Source organism: the organism of the source record quoted next, unplaced genomic scaffold (genome assembly GCF_019419815.1).
Source record: "Pyrus x bretschneideri cultivar Hongxiangsu unplaced genomic scaffold, Pyrus_bretschneideri_v1 Contig4, whole genome shotgun sequence".
Classification (NCBI taxonomy): domain Eukaryota; kingdom Viridiplantae; phylum Streptophyta; class Magnoliopsida; order Rosales; family Rosaceae; genus Pyrus; species Pyrus x bretschneideri.
In genome coordinates, this window is record NW_025999723.1 from 4,911,688 (window position 1) to 4,933,099 (window position 21,412).

The 21,412-nt window shown below is 40.1% G+C and overlaps 5 protein-coding genes and 1 non-coding gene across 6 annotated transcripts; 3 read left to right on the forward strand and 3 right to left on the reverse strand.

Moving 5' to 3' along the window:
- Nucleotides 1-295: 295 nt before the first annotated feature.
- LOC103958646 (40S ribosomal protein S4-3) lies at nt 296-3,052 on the reverse strand. The gene is given in 6 exon segments (XM_009370937.3): nt 296-787; nt 790-904; nt 1,588-1,685; nt 1,940-2,120; nt 2,241-2,318; nt 2,919-3,052. Coding segments are annotated over 6 exon segments (792 nt in total). The 5' UTR covers nt 2,922-3,052; the 3' UTR covers nt 296-470.
- A 1,745-nt stretch (nt 3,053-4,797) lies between these two features.
- Nucleotides 4,798-6,906, reverse strand: LOC103958645 (protein MID1-COMPLEMENTING ACTIVITY 1-like). Its single transcript, XM_048565802.1, has 7 exons — nt 6,497-6,906; nt 5,945-6,300; nt 5,644-5,756; nt 5,500-5,571; nt 5,287-5,393; nt 5,108-5,201; nt 4,798-5,013 (listed from the first exon to the last, which is right to left on the reverse strand). Exons 1-7 carry the CDS (start codon nt 6,758-6,760, stop codon nt 4,961-4,963), a joined length of 1,059 nt encoding a protein of 352 aa, XP_048421759.1. The 5' UTR covers nt 6,761-6,906; the 3' UTR covers nt 4,798-4,960.
- Nucleotides 6,907-7,523: 617 nt separating this feature from the next.
- TRNAS-CGA lies at nt 7,524-7,605 on the forward strand. The gene has a single exon. It is a non-coding gene; the product is annotated as a tRNA-Ser (tRNA).
- Nucleotides 7,606-9,079: 1,474 nt separating this feature from the next.
- LOC103958644 (eukaryotic translation initiation factor 2 subunit alpha homolog) lies at nt 9,080-12,208 on the forward strand. Its single transcript, XM_009370935.3, has 7 exons — nt 9,080-9,648; nt 10,153-10,209; nt 10,290-10,376; nt 10,470-10,616; nt 10,714-10,818; nt 11,517-11,615; nt 11,856-12,208. Exons 1-7 carry the CDS (start codon nt 9,265-9,267, stop codon nt 12,006-12,008), a joined length of 1,032 nt encoding a protein of 343 aa, XP_009369210.1. The 5' UTR covers nt 9,080-9,264; the 3' UTR covers nt 12,009-12,208.
- Nucleotides 12,209-13,678: 1,470 nt separating this feature from the next.
- On the forward strand, nt 13,679-16,931 carry LOC103958642 (probable methyltransferase PMT23). The gene is given in 10 exon segments (XM_009370933.3): nt 13,679-14,251; nt 14,253-14,318; nt 14,645-14,794; nt 14,871-15,141; nt 15,252-15,362; nt 15,540-15,711; nt 15,847-16,083; nt 16,195-16,238; nt 16,241-16,388; nt 16,517-16,931. Coding segments are annotated over 10 exon segments (1,788 nt in total). The 5' UTR covers nt 13,679-13,867; the 3' UTR covers nt 16,722-16,931.
- LOC103958643 (peptide-N4-(N-acetyl-beta-glucosaminyl)asparagine amidase A) lies at nt 16,857-18,801 on the reverse strand. The gene is given in 2 exon segments (XM_009370934.3): nt 16,857-18,249; nt 18,252-18,801. Coding segments are annotated over 2 exon segments (1,767 nt in total). The 5' UTR covers nt 18,787-18,801; the 3' UTR covers nt 16,857-17,017.
- Between the last annotated feature and the right edge of the window lie 2,611 nt (nt 18,802-21,412).

The window sequence follows — 21,412 nt, forward strand, 5'->3', positions numbered from 1 at the left end:
TATGTTAGAAGGAAGACGTTTACCCAACTAGGGGAGTAACTCTAAACAAAAATTTACACGTTTACCCAACTAGGGGAGTAGCTGTAAACAAAAATTTACAGTAGGGGAGTAACTTTGAACAAAGACCTGACGGTTAAAAAACTCGAAAATATAGTAGTGTGCTCTGAAGCACCAGAGAAAGTTTCGTAATCTGCCGCCAACTTGACCTAGGTTATGAAGTATCAAGTGTACTTTGGGAGGGATTTAGCTGCATTCGCAACGGGTTGTCGTTGATTTGTTCACATTCAAACCTTGCTTAGTTGAGTATTTCGTTATAGATGAAATAAACAGTTAGAATTACCCAGTACTGAGCAAAACAAACAGGAAATGTTTGAGTTTTGAAGAACAAATTCCGAACCAACAGCTCCAGGTCTGCAGCAAAACCAACAGCCACACAAGTAAATCAAAATTTGAAGGCTGTGCATAGTTACTTATGCCGTCGCTGCCTGTTGGGCTGCTTGCCTCCTTTTCGCCTCTTCAATGATGGTCAGCTTGATACCCTTTCCCTTGGGAAGACTTACCCACGGCTTTGTCCCCTTGCCAATGGTGAACACATTGCCCAATCGAGTAGCAAACTCATGGCCGGTGGCATCTTGGACGTGGATTGTCTCGAAACTTCCCTTGTGTTTCTCCCTGTTCTTGATTACTCCAACACGCCCTCTGTTCCGTCCACCGGTAACCATCACCACATTGCCAACATCGAACTTAATGAAGTCGGTGATCTTGTTGGCCTCTAGGTCAAGCTTATAGTGTCGTTGGCCTTGATGAGAGGGTCAGGGTAGCGGATGGTCCGTCCGTCGTAGGTGTTAATGTATGGGATGCCCTTCTGCCCAAATTGCACAGACCGGACCTTGCAAAGTTTGAACTGCAGCGAAAAACCCGTTCTCAAGAAATCAGAATAGAGAAAATGTCCATCAGTTAACTGGATGAAATGCAGTTTGAGCGGAGACCGAACCAACCCTTGTGTTATTCAAGATGTGGAATTTTGCAGATCGAAAAGATCCATATGGACAATGAAACATGATCCAAATGCAGTAGTTATCACTGTTCTAAAAATCTCTGTCTAGGCGCTAGGCAGCTGGCCACCGTACTCAATTAATGTCTAGACGTTTAAAAATTAAGAAAGGGACGCTCAGACCTGCTGAGGCGCCCTCCTAGATTCACATAGGCACCCGCCTAGCCTGTCCAGATCCGCCTAGACACTTGCCTAGGTTGCAACTCACTTAGAAAATAGATAACTTTCCTTTTGCATTTTATTGTTTCTAATAAATTGTAAAAGACTTATTGAATACTTAATAAACACACATTATATGTTTGCTCCACATGTTTTCACTATGTTCTACTACTTCATAATATATATGTCATTCTATTTTCTAATTTATGATAAATATAATAGATTTACTTAAATCCACCTGGTCCGCCTAGGCGCTAGATCCTAGCCCGCGGCCCAACTAGCGCTTAGCGTCTTTTAGAACCTTGGTAGTTATTCAAGTCATGTAAATTTTTTTGGACGAGAGTTTAAGTCATGCATTTGAAAAGAAAAATAACCTTTGCCTCTTCGTCCCGGATTGAGTGGAGACGGAACCGACCCTTTGTGTCATAAAGGAGACGGAAATTCTCATTTGTTTTGGGGATTGAAATAACATCTGCAAATCAAGGAGCAATATAAGTTCTATGACAAAATCTACGGCCACGAAATGAAAGGAAACATCTCCTAATACTCTTGTGAATTGCAGTTGAACGCATCTACAGTTACATGAAAAATGGAATAAGATCACCACGCAATGGCGGTAGAACTTAATAACGGCTGAAAATGGGTGCTGTGAACAAGGAAGCATAAACAATCATCCGACAACTAGCCATGTTACAAGCCTGGAAATAAAAGATAGGATGAACATACCCATGAAACCGGAAGGATATGTTTTGTCAGTCCTAACCTTGCCGTCAACCAGAACATGCCGTTGCATCAAGATGGAAATGACCTCCCGGTAAGTTAGAGCATATTTCAATCGGTTTCGTAGAATAATGACCAAGGGAAGGCATTCCCTGGACTTGTGAGGCCCAGATGAAGGCTTAGGTGCCTAAGTAACAGAAGAATTTAAGCAACAAACGAACGAAATAATCCATTTACAAAGGAGAAATGAAGCAGCACCACAAGCATCAACATTAAAGGGAGAACAAATAATAGGTTTTCAACTTACAAATGCTCCGCCAAGTTTGTCGAGCATCCAATGCTTCGGGGCGTTGAGCCTCTTCAAATGCTTCTTCAAACCTCTCGCCTGCACAAGTCACAAGCCTAAAACTCATCCCATTTGTAAACAAGAACATAATTCAGCTAGCAAGAAACTTCTGTTTCTCCCCATGGCTTCGTTACGGAGTATTCGATTCGGATTCAAACATACTGTCACAGTATCATTTTCTCTAATCCCAAATCATATTCTTAGAGCAACAGAATTGAAAGTTCAATTCATAACAGCTTTTCAAAAATTACACTAAACTCGTCGATATAATTTTACAATGCAGACCACAGCAATAATTCTGGTTATAGATAATGTAAATTTACATTGATTAATACATGTAATTAATCAGTTCAACAAAATCAAACAAGATTTTTTTTGCTCTAATTAGTAAATACAAGCTTATTACAATTTTCCAGCAATTTTGAAAATCATGAAATAGTTATACAGCACAAAAAAGAAAAATATTAAATAACCAGAATTAAGATTTAGATCTGGGATATACATATCATGCGGATTTGAGGAATGATAATAGTAGAGATTAAAAATACTAATTCAATAGCGACGGGAAATATGAAAAATAAAAATTACGAGGTAAAAAAATAAGAAAAATGAAGAACAGAAAGGTGAGAGGGTAATTACCATTTTGGGACTGTGATCTTGAACTCTGGGGAAGTATCTGAGCTTCCGATGGAGCTCTGAACGGGCAAGAGGGAGGGAGAGAGCGAGAGGGAGGGAGGGAGAGAGACGCCCTCACTAAAACCCTACAGAATGGCGCAGGGTGGGCTTTGAGGGGATCCAACTGCTACTTGGGCCATGACTTCACTACTCGGCCCGCGATTACGTCGTGGATCATTTTGTAACTCAGAGGGAAGGTTTGTTGCACTGGATTGGACTGGACTAGTTTTAGGGATTAAACTAGATTGGCTTATACTACACTAAGCTGAACTGATTTAGTGAAGCGTTTGGTGCAGTGTTGGACTAAAAAGAAGAATAATACCAAACTACAAAATTATATATTTTTTTAATTTATATCTAATAATATTATATTAATTAATTCTACCATTTTTTTCTTCTAAAAAAAAACTCTCCCTCTCTCTAGAAGCCTCCACCAGTCCATCTTTTTCTCCCTTTTATCTCCTTGGTTCTCTCCATCCCTCGCTCTCCTTCCCTTCCCTCTTGTTTCCGATTAATTGCCAAAAAAAATTCCTGCAAAATGAAGAATCGGGCTTGATTTTTCATGTTTTTGTTTGGTGGGCGTGGAATCTCGAATGGGTGAGCTTGGTTGGCCTAGATCCGTTCAATTTTGGGTTTGACCTCGTTGAAGTGGTGGTTTGTGCTTTGCAGCGTCGTCGTTGAAGCGGGGATTGCAGACACTTTTGCCTGTCGTTACGCTTGCAGCAGCACTCATCCGGCAGCATTCTTTCAAATATAAAGTCTTTTGGGGATTGGGGTTTCGACGACGATGTAGGTCCGTCGTCGATCGTTGGACGACTACGAAGACGATGCGAAGCATACTGGAGTCCTAGACGAGCCTGAGATGAAGCAAAGCAAGTGTAGGAGATAGGATTAGCAATCCTCTCCTTTTCGGGGGTCTCGCTAAGGCCCCTTAGGGAAGCATTTAATCCTAGCGAGTCCGACTTAGTCTCATTAAACATAATCCTTGCTTGCACCAAACACGGTATAAGTATCATAACCAGTCCAGTGAAACTTAGAGAAGCCAATCAAACACGCCCTACATGAATTGCAATATTCTCTTTTCAAGTGAGGAAGGGATAAATTTCAATTATTTTGTGGTAAAAAAATGAAAGATGTGCAAAAGGTTGGGCCATAGTTTCTTTAATAGGAACCACACATCCCAAGAGAAGAGATCCTCTCCGAATCTCTTTCACCAAGGTCACCGGATCAAGTGATCCAAACCTTTGAAATTTCATCCAACGGCCAAAAATTATTATAGCTTTTAAGAGGTCAAAACAGGTGGGCTGTTAGATGAAATTTCAAAAGTCCGGATCACTTGATCATCTGGCCTTTGTGGAAGAGATCCGGAGAAGATCTCTTCTACTAAAGTAACAATCTTTACATTCTGATGTTGCAAAGCATTCATATTGAGTGCCTGATAAATAATCGAGAACTTGGTCTTAAGGTCCTCTCGAATATGTATCTGTAGTCGGCGAACTTTGAGATTTGAACTACTTATTTTAAATCTTAAGGCTCTTATTAATCCATTCTATTAGCTCATGTTACATAAAACAAGGATCATAGTCTCTCTTTTGAACGGCCTGAGTCTCTGGGTCCGCTAACTTTGAATTTCGAGATCCGGAGAAAATCTCATTTTCTGAACTTGAGCCGAAGATAATGCCCAATTTGACTTGATGTTTTCAAGCTAGAAGGAGATGCAACGCAGGGGTTTTGAGAAATCTTTATGTCCGACTGCTTGTATTCGGCAACACGCTTGTCAGAAGTGGACGAGGGTGATACTCTTAGATATACGAGCAGTCAGATATAAGAATTTTTCAAGGGTGTTGAAGCCCAAAAAATGAACACAATGCGCTTGAAATTGATATTTCATTTTATAACACAATATTTTACTCTAAACCATTCTAATATATGAAAAAGGTGATTTTCAGCACACTGCCTTAGCTAAATGACCTACCCACATTTGTGGCAAGTCTCATACAAGGCACTTAAGGCTTCATCCACTGAAATGGTGGAGGAAGCATCTTTCTTCCGTGGCAACCTGCAAGATATTTGCTGTTAACAAGGGTAAAAGTGCTTAACAAAGCTAAGCTTCAATTGTGAAGCACCGGAGACCCGAGGCTTATGTAACCTACCTTCAAAGCTTCTGAGTTCGAGTTCTCGTAGCTCCTGAACCAGTGCACAACAGCAGCACATAAGGTGAGTAAGAAGGTCGTCACAGCAACTTCCCTACGAAACTAATTCTGGTTACGACGGATAAAAGCAGAAGCGTACTACTCAAGTAGTAATGTAGAAAGAATTATACGATGAGTACCTCTATGTTAAAAAGTTCCCGCAACTTTCTTCTCACACAGCAAGTGTAACAGCAGCAGCCTCCGAAAAGGGAGTAAGCAATAAGATTACTTGCTGCTTGCTCGTGAGCTGTAGTCCAAGGAAAAAGTCGGATCAATTAGGTCTTGTTTGTGAATGCTTCGGTTAAAAGCACTTATGCTTGTTTATGTTTATACGTGAGAGCGGGTATGCTTACATATTTTTCCTTTTGACATCACATTGGCTATCCAGGAAAATGTTCCACAGGGGTAAATGCAGGTCTTCAGGCCTGTTAAAACATGGTAATTCAAATAGTGAGAAAGTGCGTTTGGAACGGGGTTAACGCGTTTGAGAAACTCACTTAAACAAGGCTCACTGCAACAACCGAAAAGCTCAACCTGCCACTCCCCCCGGCCTTCATTCTCCGGCTGAAACCCGGGGCCTGTATAGATGGAGTTGGCATTGGTTATGCATCTGTGCCACAAATGCTTTTAATCAACCATATAATAACGCAGGCTACTAAAATGTGCTTGACGAGAAATGTTTGTTACTGGCATACGTGTTATAACACAAGTGTATTGGTCACATGTCAATGTGACGGTAGCACCGAAAAATTACTTGTGATTGGCTAGTGTACTCTCAATCCCTCAAACACTACTTACCCTGACACCACATAACTTGGTTCGTTGACAAGAAGCTTCTCAACTTTCTTTCCTGGCATCACACCACTCACTACATTTTCTGCTACGTGAATAAGATGTTCAATCATCCGACATTGATCAGGATCGTTAATCGTTATTGCTCGCTGTAGTTCGATATTCAGCTTCTCCTTCTCCTCCTGGAGTGCCTCATCAAAAGCCATGTTGGGATATTTTCGAGACAGCGCCCTCTCCAATATGTCTGCATCTTTCATTGTCTGATCAGGCTTCAACACCACACCATGAACCTCCATGTCCTGTTCATCAAGTGTATACAACCTCTGATCCTCTTCAATAGCCTCCAAGCTTTCCTTCAAATTCTAAGTTCATAGCCACAATAGTACTAGTTAATTAGTTCATAATATCCCATCAATTTAGACTTATTTTGGTTGAAAATGTTATCTTGTTATACTATTTGTATATTACGAAATAACATTCCAAACAGTCGAATGAGGAAACACCGTCATGTTACTAAATAACATGTCAAATTGTCTTATAAGAAAAGCATTGACATACTTGAAGGCGAAACTCTTGAAGCAGAGAAACCAAGGGGCGGACTAGGAGACCGACGTGGTGGTCAATCTCCGCCTGGACTTGTCGGAATTGATACACCACACTCCATCGCAGGGCAAACATGTAGAGGCAGCTGTTGTCTCTGCAACCCTGTACTAGTAGAAGCGCTTTTACAAGAGCCTTTTCAAGACCATCCAACGGCTCCTTTGTACATGGAAGCTTCATAAAGTTCGTTGATTTCATCTTCTCAAGCAAGTTTCCTACCATCCTTACAGTGCTCTGCGAGCTGCTGGCAGTTGTGGCGGTGTGTCCTTGCGCTTTGAGCGGTGGACGCAATCGTGTTTGTGAGGCTCACGGCGTCGAGTCCCGGTGCCTCTGCAAAATCTGAGCTCGCCATGTTGGACGTTGTGGAAGCTTTTGGAATGCCATGACATCTTTTGCTTTACTTTTTTTTGTTAGTGCAATGTGGTGGTACTTTGTTTGCTTTGTCGTTCTACAATTGTGAATGCTTTATCAAAGAGTTGATCTTTTTTCTTTATTTGTTTTTGCTTTGGAGGGAAGGAAATGGGCGGCCAACTTTTGTCATGAGAAATTGTGGTTATAGACAATAATCTATGTAATTGATAGTGATAAGTAGGTGAGATCACGCTCGTTTGTAATTGTTTTTAAAATAGTTGAATATACAATTTGTGAAAATGTTTATGGATTTCAAAAGCATTTAAAGTATCTTCTGCAAAAATCACTAATTATGTATTTTTCTTTATAAAAAACACTTAAAGTATTTTAAAATTACTAAAAGCATTTACAAATAACTAGAAAACTCTTTTAAAACGTTTGGCAATCCAAGTTAAAAAGTATTAAGTCACTTTTTTTTTTTTATAACACCTAGCAATCTCCAAGAAGCACTACTAATTTTTCAACAAGTTTTTGAATTTTTATTGAAATTTTCCATTTTCATCTAATAACCAGAAAAGTGCTGTATGTATAAATATTTTCATTTAATTAAGTTTTGTGCCACGAAGAGCGCACCGTCGATATGTCCGAGTGGTTAAGGAGACAGACTCGAAATCTGTTGGGCTTTGCCTGCGCAGGTTCGAATCCTGCTGTCGACGTTCATTGTTTAACTCTTTTTTTTTTTTTTTTTTCCTCTCTCAACTTCCAAGCTTTGGGCCTTGAGCTAATGGTGGCTTTATGCAGCCCATTCATAAAATTAGGAAAAATAAAAAAAAAAAAAAAAAGGTGTTATTCCCATCCCATTGTCTTATCTTTCCACCCACCTTTTTATGAATTTTTTAATTACAAATTTCTCCATTTGTAAAATGACTAATAAAGACTTTAGTTATCCCCTTTTGCATGACTCTTTTTTTTTTTTTTTTTTTTAAGAAAAGTTTGGGTGTGATAACTCTCACGTTATGTTTAAAAAATTTGTCTCCCTTAAGCCCTAACTCAGCCTTCACATCTCCTTTCATTCAGAGAAAGCAAAAAGAATGAACTTAGAAGACGACGTTTCTATGAAAGAAGTAGATGATTATGTTTCTGTTGAAGAGGTAAAAGATAATTTTATGTCGGTTATCTTGATTTGTCGACATCGAACAATTGAAGCATAGCTCTGTTACTTTTTATTTGAATTTTCATTAGGTTAGGGTGAAATTTGTTTCACGTTTTCCTATGAGAATTCCTGGAATTTGTTTTCATTAGGTTAGGGTAAATTTGTTTTTTAATGAGTTTCCTTTAATAACCGTTTCCCTCTTTATCTTTCGACGGTATTGTTAAATTTTATATAATTAATTGCCCTTCGAATAACCAGAAGGTGAAACCCAAATCTCACGCCCTTTGCTTCATACTGGGCACACATTGTTTCAAAGCCTTTTGATGGTGATGAACTTCGAAAACAAATATATATATTCCTATTTCTTTATTTCTGAACTTTTCCTTGGATAAGCCCTTGGATGTTATTAGTTCAAAAAAGAGTTGCTGGTTTTTGTTTTCGTTTTTCTTGTACCGATTATCGCTTTATCAGTAAACTCCCGCGTTTCGATGCTTTTCTGTATTTTTCTGATTAAATTGCTCTTGGTTTGTTCCTCAAAGAATATGAATTGGGATTTTTTCTGTCTTGTTTTGCTTTAGAATTCATGCTCTTCTTTTAGATCCAATTGACCATTGCTCATACACAAGCAAAATAGCTTATCAATAACAAAAATAAACAATCTAGCACAAATTAACCAATAACTTACAAAACTAGAACGAACCCAGAAATTAAAAATGTGTGACAAAGTAAGAGAATCTCCATCATATGTGGTAAAAATGGAAAATGCATATGAAAAAGAAAACAAAAGGGGAAAAAGCAAAGAATGAAAACCCATAATTCTTCATTCCCACCCCAATTGGAATTTGGAAAGGAAACGGGTTTTTTTTTTTTTCTTTTCTGGCTGAGTAATATTATTTTTTTATATTCTTTTTAAGAAAAATTTATCTCTAAATAATATTAGGTGGGAATATAACATTTTAACTTTTTTAACTTTTTTATAATGGATGTAAATATAACATGGTTAAAAAAAAAAAAGACAACGAGGTGACTATGGTAGTTAAAAAATAAAAAAAAAATGCGTTTCCGGTACCGAAGTTGAGTTGCTACTATCACAGCTTAGCTATCCGTCTCTGCTCAAAAACCCTAACCCTCTTTGCTCCGGCGCGCCAAGCAAATCAGAAACTCTTTCTCTCTAGAAACACGAACCCTAGGCGTTGCAATCCACCGGGAAGCAGCAGCAACTATGGCTTCCCACACGCCGAACCTAGAGTGCCGGATGTACGAAGCGCGGTACCCGGATGTTGACATGGCGGTGATGATCCAGGTGAAGAACATCGCCGACATGGGCGCCTACGTCTCTCTCCTCGAGTACAACAACATCGAGGGCATGATTCTCTTCTCCGAGCTCTCCCGCCGCCGGATTCGGAGTGTCAGCAGCCTCATCAAGGTTGGACGCATCGAGCCCGTCATGGTCCTCAGGGTCGACAAGGAGAAGGGCTACATCGATTTGAGCAAGCGGAGGGTTTCAGAGGAGGATATTCAGGCCTGCGAGGAGAGGTACAACAAGAGCAAGCTCGTCCACTCCATCATGCGCCACGTCGCCGAGACTTTGGGGATTGATTTGGAGGTAATTTTTGTTGGATTTGGATTGTTAGGGTTTTGTGATGTTTTGGGTTGTGAGAATTTCGTGAGAATTGTACATTGGAGAAGAAAAGTAGACTTTTATGCCGGTCTGTTGTGTTGCAACACTGGAGTTAGAAATTCATTGCTGCAATTTACACAAAAGGTTTTGTTTGGAAGTGCTTTTAAAATGGCTTTTAAAATGATTGAAAGTACTTATAGAGAAAATGTTTTTGGGTTCTAAAAGCACTAGCCCCCACTTCAAGTGCTCTTTTAGGATTCATTTGCATTTTACTAAGGATTGGTTCTAAAAATATTTTCATCGAAACCGCTTATGGTCATTTTAGAAGCAATTCCAAATAAGCCCTAAGATTGTGTGTTATTGTTAACTGGGATTTATGGATGCTGCCTTTATCTGAATGGCGGATGGTCAAACAAATTATTGATTTTTTATTACCTATCGTTTTTCATAGGAGTTTAGGCTATTACTAATTCACTTTATTTGTTACAGGACTTGTATGTCAATATTGGCTGGCCGTTATACCGGAAGTATGGTCATGCTTTTGAGGTGAGGATGTTTAACATTGTTTCAGCTTATGTTTGTGGTGTTGTTTTTCAGTAGTTAACATGATTTATTGCTCTGTGCAGGCTTTCAAAATAGTTGTGACTGATCCTGATTCAGTTCTTAGCACCCTCACATGTGAGGTCAAGGAGGCTGGCCCTGATGGACAGGAGGTAACGCCAGTTTGTGTGCGGTTTATGCCTCATATTCTCTTGTTTATGTCGCATATGTAAAGGTGTCATACTCGCTTGCATCTGAATTTGCAGGTCACTAAGGTTGTTCCTGCTGTGTCAGAGGAAGTTAAAGAATCTCTGGTGAAGAATATTAGGAGAAGAATGACCCCACAACCATTGAAGATCCGTGCTGATATTGAAATGAAATGCTTCCAATTTGATGGTGTTCTTCACATTAAGGTTCTGTTATGTCCTCCAGAGGCCGCTGCTTATTTTTCTTTCATGGTGTTTTTCTTTTTTTTTAGTGGATTTTGATTTTAGACATTGTGATCTGCAGGATGCCATGAGGAAAGCAGAAGCTGCGGGTAATAATGACTGTCCTGTGAAAATTAAACTGGTTGCTCCTCCACTTTATGTTCTTACCACGCAGACTCTTGATAAGGTTTGCTTAAACTGTGATTTAAATCTCCATTTGATCAATTATTGTTTCAATTGCACTGATTACTATGCAGAAATCTAGATTACCCAAGAAGCTGTATAGTGTCATGCTGATGTCTGCGATGTCTACATAGACTACATTGTACATTATGCTGTTGTGAATAAGCAAGTGTTTTGATTCAGGGTTTAAAAGTTTGTTTTCCTATCTAGCAAAAAGGAACATTCAAGTTCAGAGCCCGATCACTCTTTTTGTGAAGAAGTAGATCTTCAAATTTTGTACCTTGAACTTTGAATTTGAGTCAGTTAAGACATCACCTGATGGCTGTTAGGGATCACAGCTTTTTCTGCACTTGTTTTTATATCCGCTATCTACTCTTTGTTGCAAGTGTATTGTCTACATAATAGCGTGTATCTTCTATATCAACTTCAGATTTAGCGATGAGACTATTTGACCTTGCCATTCTATCACTGATTTTAGTTTCCTCTTGGTTCTTATTTATTGCTTGATTTGTATTATCAAAATCTTCAGTTCCTGCATCGATACAGCATTTGTTACGACTTCTCTTCTATCAATACCATATTTTTGGAAGCTGGAAATTTAGCATGGTTTCTGTTGAGCTTCGGACAGTTGTGAAATATGATTATAATGTTGTCACTAGCTACTTTGCTAATGAGTTTTATTATCTGTTCTGGGTTGGGCAGGAGCAAGGGATATCAGTTCTGAGCAATGCAATTGTAGCGTGCACGCAAGAAATTGAACATCACAAGGGGAAACTAGCAGTGAAGGAAGCACCCAGAGTGGTGAGTGCCAACCCTTCTTCTTCATATTTTGTCTGTTTTACATGTAATCTTGGTTTTGCCGCCTGTTTTTGATATTCAGTGGAAATTGACTTCTTATCAATTTATTATTTTAGAACCTGTAGAACTTACTTTTTATCAGAATAGTCATAGCACTGAGTTTCAAATCCATAGTAATCTCAGTTGACTTTTTCACGTAAACTTTTGTATTGCTGGGTCTAATATGGTGTACTGGTGATGTAGGTGAGTGAACGGGATGATAAACTACTTGCCGAGCACATGATTAAGCTTCGCCAGGAGAATGAGGAGGTTAGTGGTGATGAAGGTAGCGAGGAGGAAGAAGACACCGGAATGGGAGAAGTTAACGTTGACGCAGGTCCCGGCATAGTAGATTGAGAAAAAATGTGGATTAGAGATGGTGGCATAACAGTTTCCATCAAGCAAGTTCGTTTTTTGATTATTTTGTACTCTAGCTTTATTAACATTTGTATAAAACCGATTTCGACGTATTGTATCATTCAGGTATTTCGGCAATTTACCAAACTGAGCCGAATTTTTGGTGGAGGAATGCAGATACATGACACCTTTAATTTTTATTTCGACATTTAAAACAGCAATGGAGAAATGTTGTGTGCCTCTACTGCATATATTTGGGGTCGGTAGCAGCAAATAGCCATCTTCTCTCACTTCCTTCCCCTACTCCTCCTTTTGCTTATCTTTTTATGGCCTTAGGTTTCGGATGTCATCTTAGCTTTTCGTGTTTCAGTGTTCTCTGAGCTGTTGTTCCTCTCCAAATATTGTTTTCTCACCGTGAATCTACAACCATCTACCCGTGCTACTCATTTTATCGAGTATCGCCTCCAAGGATCACCTCCGGTGACACATTCTGGTTGTCGGTAACATTTAAAGTGCAATTTGCATTATTTGGTAGGATAAAGGGAATGCTCATAGTCTCATTTTTCGTTCGTTCTTTTTGTTATTTGGTCTTTCTTCCAGGTGGTGGCGGTGGACTTCTTGTGGTGGGACGGCTCATTTGGTGGAGGTGGTTGCTTTACTTTGAGTTGTTGTTATCTTGTATTGTGACAATAAAATAGGCATATATGAGGCTCCAACCAAGGTTTTCGTTTGTCACCACATAGCAAGGCGTCAGTTAAGTTAACTAATCTGCTTATAATTTCAATACGTTAATTAACTAATCATGTATAACTGTCAACCAAAAGTATCTCCACATTAGCTAGACTGATTATAGCTGACGTGGCATTATCACTATCTATTACTAACAATAGTATTTCGGTAATGCTAGGGAGACCATTTATACGAACCATTTTATGTAAGGATAATGTTAGAGAGACGAAATTTTTTAAACCAAATGATATGATTGTTGATGGTTGAATTATTACTTAAGTGTAGATTAATGTGTTTATTTTCTATTAGTGACATATTATTTAGTTTGCAATTTGGTTTAAATTTTTAGTCTCTCTAATATTACCCTTTATGTAAACTATATAGCGTGATTGTTGATGATTTGTTTTACTTTAAAAACACATTTCCAAACGATCCAAGCTTGCATTCATATCTTGGTCTTAAAATGACTCACATACTTATTACAACCCATCAGTATTTTGTCGCTTAGTCCTATAGTTTAATAGTATTTCTCTTTACTTGTAAGTGAAAGATCTTAGGTTTAATTATTGTCAAAAACAAATTTAAACCATTATTACTAGCTCATTGTAAGACTTAACCCGTAATATCTTTTGCTAAAAAATAAAAAAAATAAAGCTCACCATTATTTTATGGAAGTTTTAACGAAAAACCCTTACTTTAACCAAAAATCATATTTTTACACTAAAAAGTCAAACCTGATACTATTCACTTTACCCTTTATTTTATCCTTATCGTTAAAACTCAAACATTTTCTATTAGTTTTCCTATATTCTATACAAAAATGATTTGATAGTGTAAGTGTAACTAATTCTGCGGACGCAAGTGTTCCAGATAGAAATGAAAATAACATAATTAATTGCAGACAGAGTTCAATAAACGAGCAGCTACTCCATCGGATACCGACATTTCGAAAATCCTTATAAAAATACCGCGTACTCCTCCCTCCATCTCCAATCCACTCGATCACCTCCGTCCTCCCCAGTCCATATAAATACACTTCCCTCTCTCACTCTCTCTCTCTCTCTCTCTCTCTCTCTCTCTCTCTCTCTCTTTCTCTCTCTACAATCTACACACAGAGATATCAGCCAACAATGGCAATCTCAGTCTCCAGCTTTTTCAAAGAGCGAAAATTCCTCTTCGTTTTCACACTCTCACTCCTACTCGTCTGCCTCACAATCCTCCTCTTCACCAGCACCAGCACCCCTTACCCTCTCTTCTTCTACTCCGATCTCCAAACCTCGCAACCCATCTCTCCTCCCGCCCCCTCCAACCCCGCCGGAGCGGCGACCCAAGTAGACAACCTCGTTTGGCAGGAACCCTCTTTCCCTGTTTCTGGGAATTCGAATTGGAACCTCTGTACGGGTCCGGTGGCGGTCGATTACATTCCGTGCTTGGACAATTTTAAGGCGATCAAGGCGTTGCAGTCGCGGCGGCATATGGAGCACCGCGAGCGGCACTGCCCCCAGCCGCCACCAGCGGTGCCTGGAGCCGCTTCCCAAAGGGTACAAGGTGCCGGTTTCGTGGCCTCAGAGCAGGGACATGGTGAGATTTTTACTTTGGTAAGAGTTGTTTCTGGTTTTTCTCAAATGGGCTTTGTTGATTTGATTCAAGAAGGCGGGTAATTTGGTGTGTTTCTGGTTTTTCTCAAATGGGTTTCTTGATTTGAATGAAGAAGTCGGGTGATTTGGTTCGTTTTGAGAATTGGGTTTATTGGTTTGATACTTGAAGCAATCGGCTTTCAATTTAATTTTCCAGGAAAATTTCATGATTTCCTTTTTGTGAAAATGTTTTTGGAATTGTGAAGTGGTTGTTGGCTTCGTCTGTTTACTTGCACTCAATAATGTATTGGTGATGTTCTCTGTTTCTAGATATGGTATAACAATGTTCCTCACCCGAAGCTCGTCGAGTACAAGAAGGACCAAAATTGGGTGAAGAAGTCTGATGACCATCTTATTTTCCCCGGGGGTGGTACTCAGTTCAAGGAAGGAGTTGATCACTACACTGATTTCATTGAAAAGGTACAGTGCTACCCCCGCTTTTGCTTTTACATTGCTTGTGAAAATGTTGATTTGGTTTCTATTTTTTTCGTTGTAGACTTTGCCAGTGATTGAATGGGGGAGTCACGTAAGGGTTGTTTTAGATGTTGGTTGTGGTGTTGCTAGCTTTGGTGGCTATTTGCTGGATAAAAATGTTATTACCATGTCATTTGCCCCGAAAGATGAACATGAAGCTCAGATACAGTTTGCTCTTGAAAGGGGGATTCCTGCTACTCTCTCAGTGATTGGAACGCAAAGGCTGACATTTCCAAATGATGCATTTGATTTAATTCATTGTGCAAGGTGTCGGGTTCACTGGGATGCCAATGGTACTGTCTAAATAAATCACTTCTTTCTATCAAGTTTGGAAGTTCTTTCTTTATGCACTATTCTCTGTCGTATTTTCTATGGTTATTTTGACGGTTTTTGGTTAGTGTAGGAGGGAAACCACTACTGGAGCTCAACAGGGTTCTTCGGCCTGGGGGTTTTTTCGTATGGTCAGCTACACCAGTTTATCGCGACAATGAAAGAGATACAAGTGTATGGAAATGTTCGTAATCCAACTCTATTTCTCTCTTTCACTCATCCTTATAGTGACCTTCTATTTTCTTTACTGGACTGCATTTCATGGAAGCTTTAGAGCTTAGACTTAAGCAATAAAATGTACTATAAAAAGCGAAGATACGTGGAGCTGACCTACGTTTGATATTCATCATGTTTCTTCCAGCAATGGAGGCTCTGACAAAATCAATGTGCTGGGACGTTGTTGCTAAGACTGTTGATTCAACTGGAATTGGGCTTGTAATATATCAGAAGCCTATCTCCTTTGCTCGATATTTCAAACGCAAAGAAAAGCATCCACCTGTTTGTGGTCCTAAAGAGAGGAAAGTAGGTGCATGGTAATTTTCTGGTTATTCTCTCTCCTAGCGCTGCTACTTACTAGCAGTGGTTGTGTAAAGCTTTTGACGAACAGAAAACTAGTCTAAGCAGAGTACCTTTAGACTCTCGTAATTTTGCCTATGTTTTTGTTACAGGTATGCGCCTCTCACTGCTTGTCTTACCCCACTACCTCACTATGGCTGGCCCGTGCCCTGGCCTAGCAGACTTACCGGTAAACCTCCAAGCCTAAATCATGACCCGGAAGGGGAGGAATTGTTCTACAAGGACACCATTCAATGGACTGCGCTTGTGTCAGATGCCTATCAAAAAAATGCTGCTATAAATTGGTCGACTGTGCGGAATGTAATGGATATGAATGCTGGTTTTGGAGGGTAAACATATTTTCATTTTTATTTTGTCATCATATTGCTTAGCCGTTGGGGTCAGATGATCACTCCAATGCTGCTCTAATCCAATCCTCTTTTACCGGTGGTGCCTTTCAGGTTCGCTGCGGCACTTACCGATCAACAGCTCTGGGTAATGAATGTCGTCCCATTCATCTACCCAACACTCTGCCGGTTATTTTTGACAGAGGGTTGATCGGAATATACCATGACTGGTGCGAGTCTTTGAATACCTACCCTAGAACCTATGATCTGCTGCATTCCAGTTTTCTCTTCGAAAAACTTCCAGACAGGTACAGTATGATTTCTCACTGCTCTTATAACCTTTTGATTGCTATAGATCTTCTAATGAAAGTATGTTAGTACTAGTTTCGCACACAAGTCAACAATTTTGATTGATACTAGTCTTCGATTTTGTCAGATGCAACATTGTAGATGTTGTGGTGGAGATGGATCGCGTATTAAGACCCGGTGGATATCTAGTGGTTCGGGACACAGTTGAAGTGATAGACAAGCTGAGACCGATTCTGCAGTCGCTTCACTGGTCTACAGCCCTCTACCGAGATCAGTTTCTTTTCGGTAAGAAAGGTTTCTGGCGTCCTTCGAGAGGTGCAAGTAACTCATGATTGGAGTTGCTCATCATTTTGTTATACCTGTACGATCTTATATCATATATATTAACCAACCGTGAGATAGAAATAGAACGTTTTCGACATTTTTGTTTTGTTTTCGACTCGCAAAATAAGCGTCTTACACGATCATAGATAAAATTTATATTCATACCTGTAATGGAATGATAAGATAATACAAATAAAATGCAGATTATTACATCTATACATAATCAAGCATAAACCAGATACTTGGAAGCCAAGAAATCTTGCAAACGGAACAAGAAGAACAACGGCAACAATTCCCGTTGTCGTCACGAGACAGACAAACAATGGAAGGTGGAGTTATCCATGGTGAGGCTGCCATCAATTGTTGCAATAGTTCTTGAATAACAACCATACTCATCTCTGCAACTAAAACTCTGATTAGTATCTGCATTCCCAGAGAGAACAGAGTGGTCCTTCACCTCCATCCACCCTCTCGAATCCTGACGGTTATAAACCCGCCTCGAATATCTTCCGTGCAGGCTCTTCTCCTTCAACGAATGCGACAAATTGGTCACCAGCAAATAGGTGTCCTTCCGCCACCCTGGTAGCGTGGCGGTGATCATATTGAGAGGGTACCTCCTCTTAACTTTACTCCTCAGCACCGCCGCGCCTATCTGATCCACAACCTTCACTTCCCTCTTCGCCCTCACTTTCTGCTTCACCAATTTGTAAGTCCCACTGTTGGCGAACTTAATCGAGTTCCTGAACTCGTACTGCTGGGAAACTGTGGTGGTGAAGTTGCCAGAACTCGACAACACCCAACCCACAAATTGGCTACTCCTCTCTGCCCTGATGTCGAAAGACCCATCAAGCTGTTTGAACTGCGAGCGGCGCTTTACCCTGACTGCCGGAGGCAGAGGTAAAAAACTGCGTCTTGCTTGCACGGTTTTGGACTGATGATCCAGCCAAATGTGCAGATTGGCATCCACAAGCCAGTACGAAATCGCATCCGTCACTCCGATTCCGAAGTTGTGAGGTTTTCCATCTAGAAGCTTCTCCAGAAATGGCGTCAGTTCTAGATCGTAGGAAGGAAGATCGAATGCCCCGATCGCCACCACCGGCTCCCAAAACAGAGGGTTAATGCCGCCAGTGAACACCACCGGAAACGGAACTTCCGACCCCACCAAGTCGCCGTCAATCGTCACGAAAACCTCCCTGTAAGCTCCGTGTCCTCTCCCCGTCGTTAAGTGGTTCGTCGAGATGTATATATCCGGCGGATTCGAGTACCAAAACTCGTCGTTTCCGTGGAACGACACGTACAGTTCCAAAACGACTCGCCTTGCGTTCCGAGGAATTCGAATTGCCTTTGAGTGTAAATCGAATTCGCTCTCGATTCGGAACCAGAATCCTTTGTTTCCGGTATCTGATATCGGGAGGATCAAATCGGCCGGTTTGTCTGGGACGATACCGGAAATTTGATTTGGGATGATCGAAGAAACCTTAATAGGCGAAACGGCGGCGTTTTTGTCGTAGGAAAGGACATGGTCGTAGAAAAGGAATGAACTTCGACGTGGTAAACGCCGGTGTAGTCGCAGTTGACGACGTTTTCGAGCATCATGGTGAGGTTGAGGCCGGAGCGTGAGAGGAGAGAGGAGTACTTTGTGATATCCTTTCGAACCTTCCAGAAGATTCCGTCCTCCGTGGGCTCGGCCGTGCTGGTACGGAGGATCTCAGTGCCGCCGAGCCACAAGCCGGCGATACGGTCGTACTGCTCGCCTTTGCATTTGGCACGAAACTCTAGGGCGACGTGGGACCACCCGGACCAGGGAGGGGAGGATGAACAACCGGACGGCGGGGAGTAGGGGGTGGAGAAAGGAGGGCCGTTGATTGTGTTGGCGAAGGAGTGGGTGAGCACGCGGAGGGAGCAGGACGGGGTGAGACGATCGAACCGCAGGGGTTCACCAAGCTCGAAGTACTCTTGGGACGCGTGGCGGTGGAGGGAAGAGGGGACGGATTTGGTGAAACGATCCGGGGAGGAGGACGGTGATACCGGGTTTGTGAGGAGGAGGAGGAGGAGGAGGAGTGAGGCGTACATTTTTGCTCTGCAGCGGAGGGAGAGTCACAGTAGAGAGGTGTCATGGGTAATTTGAACCAACTGCCAAGGGAGCCAAAATTTGCACTCATAGTCCCCGCGTTTATTTGGTTTTTCACTTTCGTCTTGCATTTACGCCTTCGTAGTTTTGGCCTCTAAAATTATCCTAACTTCATTTGGTTTCTAAGATTTAAAATCGATAGAAATAATTCATGAAATTATCTAGTACTCCATCGTTAATCATTTTGGTCATTATATGAAAAATGTATGTTGAATTGAAGAAACCATCAATTTAAGTGAATGAGTTAATTTGACAAAAAAATACCCTCAATTTAACAGAGATTTTTCACACGACCAAAATGATTGACGATGGACAATCATAGCGACTACTTCGATTTGAGGGACCAAAGTGAAAAGTTATGCCAATCTTAAAGATATTTTGGCTAAAAAGTCTTATTTTTTGTTAGCAATGTTAGCCTAATCCATTAAATGAGTAAAACATTCGACTTAATTGATGAATTAGACTAAAATGAAGGCACAAGAACAAAAATGCAATGAGTACAAATTCACTAGAACTAATAGAAACTCCAATGCAAAATACAAATGAGCGAAGTTTCCCAAGTTTATATGGTATCACCCAATAGGACCAAATGTGAAATTGGCTTCCAACTTGTTCCTCTATTCATCGTTGTCCCTTAATCCAATCAATATATAAGGTGTGCAAACAAATCAATAATGTTTTTTTGGATATATCATATGTGGTCTTCAATGCGATCAGTAAATGCAGTTCAAATTAACCTTTCTACTATTAAGAAACTTAGTTATATCATCGTACCCCATAGAATTAGCCATGTATAGAGGGGTGGCGCCGCCGTTGCTCTTGGCATTTACATTAGCCCCAAGATCTCAACCGTCTCTAAGCTCCCGCCGCCAACGGCCATGTGCAAGGGTCCCAAGTCCGACCGAAATCGGATAAGCACCCGTGCAACGTGGTTGTGGCCCTTGATGACCACGACATGCAGGGCTGTCAAGTCGTATGATCACGGCAGTTTATATCTGCGCCATTTTTTAACAGCAATTCAACGTCCTTCAAATCTCCTCTTCTCGCTGCTATCAACACTAATTCTCCCATCTCTAGTTTCCACGTATCCAAAAAAACTATAATCAAATATCAAGCTTATATTGAATTAAAAACAAAAATAAAATTCCTTTCGTATCTTCGAGGTTAAAAAAAAAAAAAAAAGTATTAAAAACAAAAACAGGGAGGATCTGGAAATGTAATTGGGCTTCATATTAACCAGAGTGGGATGAAGCCCAAAATTATCTAACAAGTTCCGTACAATCATTTTTTTCCCTCTGCAAACACTTGTTTCTAAGTCCTTTGATTCCCATTTGATCTTTTACGGTTGTTTTTGTACCTAACAAAATTTGTGTTTGTCGTCTTTGTGACGTGTGAAATCATTCTAAACTCAATTGATTAGCATGTAACACAAACTCATCCGCAATATACGAATGGAAGCCTTTTAAGGGAAGAGATTTCCATTTTTTTTATAAAAATGGGGATTAGTTGTGGGGTGGGGTCCACACGACATTGAATTTTAATGATTCGAACCGTTTATTTTTCAAGTTGCACCTCATAGATCATTTTTGTAAAATATTAGCTAAATCAGAAATATTTAAGACATTTAATTGAGTTCAAAAAAATTAATGAATACTTTGTTATATAATAAACAATGAAAGTTTATCTTGATAATTAAATAGGCAAATGATTTTGGATTGTATTAATTTTTGGTAAGGATAATTTATGAACCGAGACTTACAAACTAGATTGTCTAAATTGTTGAAGTTCGATGTAAAATGAACCTCACACCTAATTCCTATTATTTTTGGAAAAAATGAACCCCACACCTATTTCGGATATGACCTGATGAAACTTGGTCGTAACACTTAATTTTCGTGTGTGTTCGTGTTGTGTTATTGTAGTGGTAAGTTGTAACACTAGGTAAGGCCTAGCAAACATAATTTATAAAAACTAAACCAATAAACAACTTACATCCTTGTTATGAGCAAAATCATGGCGCGAACGGCTGTGATCAATTGTTGTAGTGGGATCCGCACTAGATTCCCTCAGTCCCAGAACGTGATCCAATGACCATACGTCTCTGCCATGTGTATCTCATCGCGTTCATAGAGATTTTTTAGTGTGATTAGTACACGGAATGGTACACCACGTATCATTATACAGATGGTGGAATATGTGAGCTAAAAAGTTAACAACTTAAAAAATAAAATTTTCCACCATTCTATTAAAACACATGGTGTACCACTTGTGTTCCCGTTACAACTAAAAATTTCTTTGATATGCATTTGAAATCTTCCTTGTAATATACTTGACCACAGCTCACGTTTGCCCTGATCCGACCAATCCTCAACCCCACTTCGAGGAGTAAGTTAATCAAGTTCTCCAACTCGGTTGCAATCCGGAAGATCGACTCAGCTTTCGCGAGCGGCAACAATCCTTTGCCACTGATTATAAAGAAGAACTCCTTCAAAACCAATGCTTATATAAATCACTAATTTTTTACTGAAATCAATGACTAGGATCCACATAAGTAAATTCATTAACTTC

What these genes read in the sequence shown, in the direction of transcription:
- LOC103958644 (XM_009370935.3), top strand. Translation starts at nt 9,265, where the DNA reads ATGGCTTCCCACACGCCGAACCTAGAGTGCCGGATGTACGAAGCGCGG. An exon ending in CTTTGGGGATTGATTTGGAG is followed by an intron (nt 9,649 to 10,152) that starts GTAATTTTTGTT and finishes TATTTGTTACAG; the next exon opens with GACTTGTATGTCAATATTGG. An exon ending in CCACGCAGACTCTTGATAAG is followed by an intron (nt 10,819 to 11,516) that starts GTTTGCTTAAAC and finishes TGGGTTGGGCAG; the next exon opens with GAGCAAGGGATATCAGTTCT.
- LOC103958645 (XM_048565802.1), bottom strand. Translation starts at nt 6,760, where the DNA reads ATGGTAGGAAACTTGCTTGAGAAGATGAAATCAACGAACTTTATGAAG. An exon ending in TTCAAGAGTTTCGCCTTCAA is followed by an intron (nt 6,301 to 6,496) that starts GTATGTCAATGC and finishes CTATGAACTTAG; the next exon opens with AATTTGAAGGAAAGCTTGGA. An exon ending in GGGAACTTTTTAACATAGAG is followed by an intron (nt 5,202 to 5,286) that starts GTACTCATCGTA and finishes TTAGTTTCGTAG; the next exon opens with GGAAGTTGCTGTGACGACCT.